The sequence below is a fragment of the Lathyrus oleraceus genome, chromosome 5 (assembly GCF_024323335.1).
Source record: "Lathyrus oleraceus cultivar Zhongwan6 chromosome 5, CAAS_Psat_ZW6_1.0, whole genome shotgun sequence".
Classification (NCBI taxonomy): Eukaryota; Viridiplantae; Streptophyta; class Magnoliopsida; order Fabales; family Fabaceae; genus Lathyrus; species Lathyrus oleraceus.
Genome location: NC_066583.1, coordinates 371,628,279 through 371,639,940, shown reverse-complemented (window position 1 = coordinate 371,639,940; position 11,662 = coordinate 371,628,279). Strand labels below are relative to the sequence as shown.

The window sequence follows — 11,662 nt, the reverse complement described above, 5'->3', positions numbered from 1 at the left end:
CTATGAGGTTATAACATGAAGGCCACTAAATTCACCACGACTACGAGCTTTCCATACTAACCCATTTAAGTCATCCACCATAAGAGTTAAAAATGAGTTCATATGTGTTATTTGTATTTCAAAGCTTTCTATTTAAGTTGAGTTTTTGAATGACAGTTGAAATGTTTTGACTAGCAGTTGAATTGTGTTTTTGACCAGTAGTTATGTTGAAGCCGAAGTTGTGCTTAGAAGTGTAATCGAAGTTGTGTTGATGATGGGAAGTCACAAGCTCAGGTTTAGGGAATTCGACTAAGAATACTTGGAGACATGTTTGTTTGCTAGTTCGTTTTGTGTATAAATACCCCATATTTATAACTCATGAATGTAATCCGAACATATCTTTGTAACTTGAAAAGGAACACATAATGTGAGAAACACTATATAAGATCAATAAATAAAATTTCATCACCATCAATTACACAAGAATCTATTCACTTCTTTTCACTCTTTCGTAAACCTAATTTTTTTTCTATTCCAACAATATGCATCCCTTTTATTTAGAAAATGTATATGATAGAACATCTAAAAATATTGTGAAAAATCATAGAAAAAAAATGGTTGATATTGTTAATATTCGAGTTATTAATGAAATGTATGAGAAGATCATGACTTGTGTGAGGAGACATGGTGAAGCTACACAAAAGTTTCCTATAATAATAAAATTTCACCTAGGGTCAACTTTTAATCCTTATCTTTCTATTTTAATTTTGGATGTATTTATGGAATACATCTTAGAATTATTAATTAATATTTTTTTTTGTATATGATATATAGTCTTTCTAGAAAATCTAATAAAAGAACTAAATAAGTTTTAAGATTTTTAGACAAGCTTTAAGCATATGAGATATAATGTAGGAAAGTAAAGAAACAACATAGAAATGATCAGATGAAATATGATAGGTAGAGTAATATCTTGTAGAAATTATGATAGAAATTTAGGGTCTGTTTGAAACTGTTTTAAAAAACTGTTTTATAATTTTTAAAAATTGAAAAATAAAAAACTTATTTGATACATTTGTTTCTCAAAACTATTTCTAAAAACACTTTTAAAATTCAGTGTTTTAAAATCTAAAAACTGAAACTATCAAAATATATTTTGATTTTCAATTTTCAGTTTTACTTTTCAATTTTTAATTTTCAATTGAGGTAAGCTGAAGAAAAATACGATTTCATTAATCGCATTATAGTAATTACTTGTAATATTTTTTAATTGCAATATTTCACTCTCAATCTATTATTAATCATTATCTATTATTAATCATTATCTATTGTTAATGAAAATTAAAATTCTCACTTTCAATTACTCTCTCTAATTAATCCTCATTAAGTGAATTGTATATTTTTATACATTAAGTGAACTGTATATATATTCAAACCAACACTCATATATAATTTTTATACATTAAGTGAATTGTATATTTTATTATTAACTATTAAAAATATTTTAATGAACTCAAATGTATTTTAGCTGAATTTTTATATTTTCAAAAAATATATCATAATTATTTTTATTTAGTAAAACCGATTTTTAAAATATAGATTATCAAACAAGCTATATTGTTCTATTTAAAGAAAAATAGTCTTTACAAATTATACTATCAAACATATTTTTTCACTTTTTAATTTTTAAAACAGTTTTCAAAAATTGAATTACCAAATAAATTCTTTTTATTTTTTTTTTCTCAAAAACAAATTTGCAAAATAGATTTATAAAACATATTTTAAAAACTAAAATTGAGAAGAGATTCAAACAGACCCTTAATTTTTGTTTTTAACACGTAGTGAGAATAGAAAGATGGACCTGTTTGAAATGGTTTTAAAAAATAGTTTTATAATTTTTAAAAATTGAAAAACAAAAAACCTGTTTGATACATTTGTTTCTCAAATTATTTCTCAAAACACTTTTAAAATTCAATGTTTTAAAATCTAAAAAAATGAAACTATCAAAATATGTTTTGATTTTCAATTTTCAATTTTACTTTTTAATTTTCAATTGAAATGAGCTGGAAAAAAATACGGTTTCATTAATCGCATTATAGTAATTCCTTGCAATATTTTTCAATTGCAATATTTCACTCTCAATCTATTGTTAATCCTCATCTATTATTAATGAAAATTAAAATTCTCACTCTCAATTATTCTTTCTCTAATTAATCCCCATTAAATAAATGATATATTTTTATATATTAAGTGAATTTGTATATATATTCAAACCAACACTCAAATATAATTTTATACATTAGATGAATTGTATATTTTATCATTAATTATTAAAAATATTTTAATAAACTTAAATGTATATTAGCTGAATTTTTATATTTTTAAAAAATATATCACAATTATTTTTATTTAATAAAATAGATTTTTAAAATATAGATTATCAAACAAGCTATATATATTATTCTATTTCAACAAAAAAAAATAGTTTTGACGAATTATACTATCATACATTTTTTTTCTTTTTAATTTTTAAAACAGTTTTTAAAAATTGAATTACCAAATAAATTTTTTTTATTTTTTTTCTCAAAAATAAATTTGTAGAATAGATTTTAAAAATTAAAATTAAAAAGAGATTAAAACAAGCCCTAAATTTGAGAGATAATACATTGTTGCCACATGTCATCTATTGATCTAAACTTGTTGTTCTAGTGTTGTAAAATCCATCTCAATTATATATAATATTCCTATAGATACAATTTTAATCTTTCAAGAATTCAATAAATATTAAGAAAGGCCATTGTAAAGTGGTAATGGATACCCCAATTAACTTAAAATATTACAAATTTATGAAACTTCTATAGCTAGATTACATTTTTAATTCAAAAGAAACAAATAATGCATTTAAAGACCAAAGTTTCAAAACTCCTAATAAACTATATAAATAAGTGTTGCATATAAATTTTTAAAATATTAATATCTATATTTTCTTCAAAATTTGCTATGGCCACATTTTTTTTTATAATAAATTTAACATTGACTTTTGCCCCCATAAGTAAGCCATATTTTAGCACTATATATAGAGCCTATATTATTTATCAAGCATTGCATTTTCATTCTCCAAGAAGTAAAATGGCTTACTCAAATTCATATATTCTCTTTCTTCTTGGTGTTTCTGTGATTCTCTCTTCTCAAGTTTTAGCTTATAATAGACCCTCTGAGTCATCTCTTAATTATGGTGAGTCATTTTTATTTATAAACATTTTATAAGTTTTGTGATACTTATTTAGTAATTTGATATATATGGGAATTATTTTCTAAGTTATCTTGTTATGAATAAATTAAATTGAATTATTTTTGTGTTAATTTAGGTGAGGAATTGGATGAACAAAAGGGCCTGGATTATGTGAATGCTCCAAAAATGAGTAAGGAGGAAAATACCATAATTTGTCTTTATTTAATAATAGTTATATTAATTAGTTATAATAAAATTTATGGAAAAATTTGCATGTATTTGTTTAACTTTAAAAAAAGTTTAATTTTGATAAACTCTTGGTATAGATGAGTTTAAAATTTCAATCATAAATAATCCTACATATAATACTATTAAGTTAGTTGATTACTTAAAATTTGAAATTATATTGCAATATATGAATAGCCAACAATATAAAATATTTATTATATTTACCAAGTTTATACTCAAATAATTATATACATATATTATTTATTTATTTCAATTATTTGTTGTTAATTTAGATGAGGAACTTGAAGCCAAAAAGGGTATGGACTACGTGAATGCTCCAAAAATTGGTAATTATGTGATGCTCAAAGATTTATATTAATGATCAGATTTATAATTTTTTAAATATATATAAGATATATATCCATAAAACTTTTCAAAAAATAAAACCTTTATTAATTTCTAACCTAGTAATATTTTATACTATTTATTCAAATGCAGTATCCTATGAAATGCCGCTTGAGGACACTACTTATGGTAAGCTTTTAAATGTTTTGATTTTCTAATTAAAAAAAGTTTAAATTAATCAACTTTAAAAGTAGATATCTATTTAAAATGCCATTCATAAATTATATTATGTATTATATTTTAAAGTTATTTATGATTATTTAGACTTTAAATTATGTTGCAGTTTAAATAAAGTGGATTTTTCTAAAGAAACATTAACTTATTTATTAATATTTTGTATGTGTAAATGAATTTCTAATTAATTTTTGTTTTTAAAATAAACATTTGTTCAAACATAAATAAGTAATAAGATTAACTTTAAATTATAGGGAAGAATTTGATGACCAAATTCTCTTTGTGTTGGATTTGTATGCCTTGGTGAAACTTTTTATTTAACTTTTTGATAAAATTTTGGTATAGATCAATTTAAAGTTTCAATCATAAATAATTTTATAAATAACACATTTAAGTTAGTTATGATTAGTTAAAATTTAAAGTTTTATTGCAATTTATGAATACCCTACCATATAAAAATTTCATTTTATTGATCGTATTTTTAAAGCAAAAGTATTATGTTCAAATTTTTTTAAGTAAAGTAAATAAATATTTTTTAATATTTTAATTATAATTTGATATTGAGTGTATTTATATTCAAATTAAATACACATGTTTTATTTGAATGAAAATAAAATTACATTTATAAATAAAAGGCATCTAAAAGCATCAAAAATATAAATAGTGACTAAGATAAAATAAGATATATCAAATAAAAAATAAATAAAAAATAATAATATAAGAACTAGAAGAGACCGAGTAAAAGGTAATTGAATCCCTAGATAAAGCGGTATATAATTATCATCTATAATAAAAGTTAAAATAGTAAATGCTGTTATATCGTAAGAATAATCTAAACACCGCACTAAAAAAGGAGAGATGCATGATACTTAAGAACAATCCAAACACTGCAAAAACGGTATCATTTTAGAATTTTCATAATGATCACACTACCTAATTCCAAATCATAGAAAGATCATCCATAATTTTATACAGACCTCCCAACGACCTAAACACTTGAAAAAGAGATGCATGATTCTTAGGAAGTACTAAGCACCACCCCAACCATTTAAAAAACTTATCCCACACAGATTCAACCAGCTCGCATGTTACAAACAAATGAGAAATTGACCCGATAGACCATTTACATATAAGATACCTTCGGATCCAGTATCGTCATCCAGTTATGCATGTTCTCTTTAGTAGGAACCTTATCTTGAATAAGTTTTCAGGAGAATACAGTCACTTTATAAGGTGTCCAACTACCTCATATTAAAGGGAGAATCAATCCTAAAGGAATGGGCGAGGATTCACTAGGAAGGTTGCGCTTAAGGAGAGCTAAATTAGCTAATGGTACATAAAAAAAACACCATTTGAATGACACCACAACCATCTATCTGAAATATGGGAAAGACTCGTATCCTAAATGGCTAATAAAGGATTCACAACCACTTCTTGTTAGTAAATAAAAACACATCTCTTCCATTTTGAATCCCAAGCTAAAATCTCATTTTCAAACACCTTAACCTATCCAGCAAACCAAGCCTATCAGTTAGAGATACTAAAGAGTCTAGCAAATTTAACTCTAAGAGGAATGTGCTCTGCTTAAGGATCATCCTAGAAGAGGTAAGAAAGTCAGATTCAAATTTCTTACTAAGACTGGACATAAACCAATCAGAATAATGAGGAATGAAAGCCAACTAACATACCCCATAAGAAGAAGGTAGCTAGAAGTACACCATACATGAAAGATAAGATATCACACTAGAGATTATAAGCGCCCGAGTTAAGTTACAACCTCAATTTGGCCAATTGAGTCATATTGACGATGTGGAAATCTCTGATGGCTAGACCACCTCAAAACTTAGGTTTGTAAATGTCATACCACTTAGCTCCACATATCTTATAATCTTCATTGATCCTAATATAGAGAAACCTTCTTTGAATCCTAACTATTTTCTTTCAAACTTTGACAGATATTTTTAAGAATGAGAAGAAAAAAATAGGATTTGAAATGATACCTACATTCGAAAATAACACGCGTTCACGCCGCAAACTTGCATTTTTATGTCTTCAAGAGCTCGACCGTCTAGCAAGTAGGAGAACTAAAGGTTCCTATGAAGACTCAACACGATGGTTGGCCTCCACCAATAGTTTAAGATACTTGAAGGATAAAATCTCTCGTTTATCATTGAAAGAGTTAATAACTTGTTTTAATTCGGACGAGGAACTTAATAACCAAAAGGGCATGGATTACAAGAAGGCTCCAAAAATTGATAACAAATAATTAAATTTATATGGTATTAAATAACGAAGATACATTATAATTAACCATCCCAATATTTTATTGAATTAGATCTTATAGTTAGTAAATTATGAAAATACTATGTTAGTAATAATAAGTGAGTATAATATCAACTATTTTTTATAAAAGATATTAACTTATTTTTACTCATTTAAAAATAAATTATCACTTTTCTAAAGTTGGATCTTAGCATATTTATTCATTTAGTTAAAAATCTTATAAATTTTACTTAATAGAGATTCAAATCTTACAAATTTTAAAAGTTAACTCCAAGGTATTATGTCGATTTTATTTTTAATAAAATAAAAGAGTAAATTTAACATCGAATAATTCATATATATTAACTATTAAAGATTTTAAAATCAAACAAAAGCTCACATACTTTTTCTAAAATAATACTCTTTAAAATTATTTTTATAAAAACAAATTTGAAAAAACTTCTTACTATAACAATTTTGTGAAATATTATTATTAAAAAAAAATCCTTTTATAAAAAGTTGTATCAAAAAGCCCAAATTCTATTGTGGCCAAAGATTTGTACAAAAGATAAAATGTTATAACCAAAAAAAGTTTTATTAATTTCTAACTTAAATAAGTTTTAATACTATTTATTAATGAATTCTTTTATCCAAATGCAGTTGCTTATGAAATGCCTCTTGAGCACACTTCTTCTTCTTCTGCTGAGATTAATGGTGAGTTATTCACACATAGAGTTTTTTTAAGTCATAAAATTTCAAGATTTTTTTGTCTTATTTAGCATTGTTTATAAAAAAAATTGAATTTTTATAAACTATTTGTTGTAAATTCAGATGGGGGCTTGGATTACATCAAGGTTCCAAGAACTGGTAAGCAGGATAGCACAATAAGTTGCAATTTTTAGTATAATTTTCTTATAATATTGTGCTTGAAATTTTAACTTAGGTTTGGTTTAAAATTTATACTTGTTTTTAAAGTTATAACTATTTTATTTTATATAAGATGTATATTCTTAAAATAAAATAAATTAAAATAAAAGAGAAAATATAAATTAAAAAGATATAAAATAGAAAAATAGTAAATTTATTTAATTTATTAAATTTTCTATTTATTTATTTGATTTAGTCATGACTTTGGTCTCTATATTTTAGTTGATTCAGAAAACAACTTTTTTTATTTTAAATTTAAATAGTTTTTAAATTCAAATATTTTATCGTATTTTCTTCTCGAGCGTCTAGCCCCAATTTCATAATAATTTTTATTTTTTCAAAATAAAATAAGAAGTTTAACTTGATAAACTTTTGATGTAATATATTTCATATTTTATCATAAAGTATTTTATGTTTTTATATAATATATTTAAGTTAGTTATGATTACTTAAATTTTATAAAAATAATAAATCAACTATTTGTTGTTATTTCAGATGAAGTGATTGAAGAACATAGTAAGGATGTGGATTACGTGAAGGCTCCAAAAAATGGTAAGGGAGATTGTACAATAATTTTTAAAAATATTATTGTTTAAAAAAAAGAATTTAATTTATAAATATCAATAACTTATTTAAACTATATTCTATCCATTTAATTAAACTAATATATACCAGTTGAATTATCTAATCCACCTTTTCAAAATATTATATTAATTTTCTTAAATACTAGTTGAGTAGTTACTAATGATTTATTAATTTTATTAATTTGTTTATATTAATTTATAAATATAAATAAAGTGAATTTTTATTCTATTTATTAATTTCTTTGATCTAAATGCAGTTGCTTATGAAATGCCTCTTGAGCACACTAGTTATTCTGACATTAATGGTGAGTCATTGTAAATTTATTTTGAAATCATAATAAAACTAGAATATTTCTAAGTTAGTTATTATGATTACTTAAAATTTAAAATTATATTGCAATTTATGAATAGTTGACAATATTTTAAAAAATATATATTGACTCTGTTTATATTCAAATTAGATACACATATCATTTTCTTTTTCAAATATCCATATCAATATAAAAAATCTTTGAATTAAACCAGGTCTATTTCTATCATTTCATTGCACCATAAAATTTATTTTTAATATATTCCTTTTTTTAACACGGCAACTTTTTCAATCTTAGCAACCTATTAATTAGTTCTCACATTACCGATTAACTAATGTATTATATACTATATTTTTTTATTTTTTTATAAATTATATTTCTCCATTTCAAACTTTTAACCTTTTTCACTTTCTTACTTGTTGTTACTTCAGATGAAAAATTTGATAACCAAAAGGTTTTGGATTTTGTGAAATCTCCAAAAACTGGTAAGTGCAATACTTCTCCTTACAACATAAATTGACTCTTTTTAATTGAGTAGTTGATAAAGTTTTAAAATCAAGTGTTAATATTTTATTGTCAGTGTCATGTAGGGTGAAATTAAAAAAAATATATATATATTTTAATAGAATTCTTTTATTTTGAATTATCACTAAAATTATTTTACAATTTTAGATGATATGGTCATATTGACTTTTAATTTATTGATTTAAAAGTCTTTCTGTTTTTAAATTTGTCTGATCTTTTGAATCGAGTTAGAGTATATATTATATTTATATATCTCTTGCTTACACACAAAAAAAACATTAAAGTTTAATTTATTTTTATTTATTTTTAAAGTGGTGTGATTTTTATGAATTATTATTATTTTTAATTTAAATTATTTAAATTTATATAATTTAAAATAAATGAATTAACCATGAATACGTATAAAATTAATGATTCTGTCGAGTCAAAATGATTGATTTATTATCTTCCTAAAACTAATGAATATTAATATTTTCTTAAATTCACACGAACTTAAATTTATATTTAAATAATATCCAAACTAATATAAATTAAAATAATATTCCAATTCATTCAAATATTAGATTTTTTAAAATAATATTAAATATTTTTAAATATTTATTTTAAAAAAAAACTGTGTAGCTTTTAATATTTTTAAAATTATTTGTGATTTTAGTTTGTATGAATTTTGATTTGAACATTTCTTTTCAAAATATTCCAAAACCCAATAATATTTTCAATGATAAATATTTAAATGTAATTGAATATAATTTAATTTGTATAAATTTTAAATAATACAAATTATTAAAAAAAACATAAATTATATTAATTAAAGATAAGATTCATAAATGATTTATATAAATCGACACGTTTTACCTTATAAGTTTTTTATATTGATGAATTAGACTAAAGTATAATTCTAATATGGTATTAAAAATATACCTGAGGATGTATAGGTAAAAACTTAAATTACAAATAATTTATAGAGTTTCATTTCACATTTTTATAAGTCAATTTTGTTGAAATAAATTATATAGGCGATTTATTTTTTAAACTAAATCTATATTTCTTTTATACTGTATATATATTTTAATGATATTTCTCAAGCTAAAATGAATTTTATACTATTTAAATACAGCTGCTTATGAAATGCCGCCTGAGTCCCCCACTTACCCTGAAATTAATGGTGAGTCATTTGAAAATAATTTTCCAAAATGATTTATATACAAATTAAATATGTCTATTATTTATTTATTTTCAATTATTTGTAGCTAATTTAGATGAGGCATTGAATGACCAAAAGGGCGAGGATTCTCTAAGTGCTCAAAAAATTGGTAAGAAGGATGATACATAATTTTATACTTTTTTATTTATTTCAAATTTTTATTCTTATTTTCTTCTTATATTTCTTATTTGTGTTAATTAAGACAAGAAATTTGATGAAGAAAAGGGCGTGGATTCCATGGATGTTTCAAAAATTGGTAAGAGGGAGGATATCATAATTTTATGTTTTTTTAATTTAAAAATTATTATAATTTAAATTTGAATTTTTTATTCTTATTTATTTTTCTTTCATATCTTATTATTTGTTGTTAATTAAGACGAGAAAGATGAAAAGATAGTAGATTCTGTGGATTTGGTAAAGGCTCCAAAAATTGGTAAGGATGATATCAAAATTTGACACACTTTTTTATTTATTCTAATTTTATTATATTTTTAATTTTAATTTTTTATTTTCATTTATTTTTCTTTTATATTTTTTATTTTATTTTATTTAGATGAGAAATTTGATGATAATCAAAAAAGCATTGATTCGGTAGAGTCGGTGAATGTTCCAAAAATTGGTAAGAATGATGGTATCGTAAATTTACACACTTTTTTATTTATCTAAATTTTATTAAATTTTTTATTCTCATTTATTTTTCACTTATATTTTTTTATTTGTTTCTAATTAAGACGAGAAATTTGACGATAACCAAAACGGTGTGGATTCTGTGAAAGCTTCAAAAATTGGTAAAACTGATGATACCATAATTTTACACATTTTTTATTTATTAAAATTTTATTATATTTTTATTTTCTTTTATTTTTCTCATATATCTTCTTATTTGTTGTTCATTCAGATGAGAAACTTGATGATGAAAAAGACGTAGATTCCTCGAAATTTTCAAAAATTGGTAAGAAAGATGATACCATAATTTTACATGTCTTTTATAAAATTTTATTTAATTTTGCAATAGACACCTAATTTTTTTAATTTAATTGTTGTTAATTTAGATGAGACATTGAATGACCAAAAGGGTGTTGATTGGGTAAGTTTCCATGCAAGATACCCTTGGATAAAAAAGAATAGTCTTACAACTGGGAGCCGAAAATTACTACTAAATCATATTGGTGAGAAATTAAATTAATTAGTTAGTTATGACAGATTATATTTTCCATCAATAGTTAATTAAATTAAGTATGACTTATTTTCAAATTTTATTAATTATTTGCAGCCAATGATCAGAGTGCATAGTTGTGTTAGCATGATGAAGAAGAATGCTGAAACCTGAAAATCACTACTGAAGTTTAGTGATGTGAAAATAAAGTTGTTTTTAAGTTGAGTAGACCTTCTGCAAATTAAACAAGAGATAATAATTAAGTTATATTTATAATAATTATTATGATGTGGACTCATTGTTTATTAAGTTTGTTATGTGTATTTGTTGAATTTGTATTTCTGCAAAATATGTATAATTATTTAATTAAATAAATTTATGTGATTAGTTTAATCATTATATGTCTATAAACGGAACTTATTTTTATGAACTGAAAGGGTCAAGTTGTAACAAATACGAGAAGAGGAGTTTTGTTAATATAGGAGGGGAGTGTTTTCTAATAGTTGTAATCATTGTTTTCACTATTATGTGTGCTAATTAAAGATGTGTTAAATGTTTGAAATAAGCATGCTTTCGGTAATTTAGACTTTCAATTTAATGCCCTTAGGGAGGTTGTTAGCTCTTTGGAATCCAAAGCTTATTTGGATGTCCCCTACCAAGTGGAGATTTTTGCTA

The 11,662-nt window shown here is 22.9% G+C and overlaps 1 protein-coding gene across 1 annotated transcript; it reads left to right on the top strand.

Annotated features, from left to right (window-relative positions):
- Positions 1 to 3,086: 3,086 nt before the first annotated feature.
- LOC127079409 (nodulin-25) lies at positions 3,087 to 11,380 on the top strand. Its single transcript, XM_051019790.1, has 16 exons — positions 3,087 to 3,214; positions 3,348 to 3,401; positions 3,733 to 3,786; positions 3,938 to 3,973; positions 6,941 to 6,994; positions 7,112 to 7,147; positions 7,703 to 7,759; positions 8,049 to 8,096; positions 8,534 to 8,587; positions 9,745 to 9,792; positions 9,878 to 9,940; positions 10,385 to 10,450; positions 10,563 to 10,619; positions 10,730 to 10,783; positions 10,884 to 11,000; positions 11,105 to 11,380. Exons 1-16 carry the CDS (start codon positions 3,109 to 3,111, stop codon positions 11,122 to 11,124), a joined length of 924 nt encoding a protein of 307 aa, XP_050875747.1. The 5' UTR covers positions 3,087 to 3,108; the 3' UTR covers positions 11,125 to 11,380.
- Positions 11,381 to 11,662: the final 282 nt, after the last annotated feature.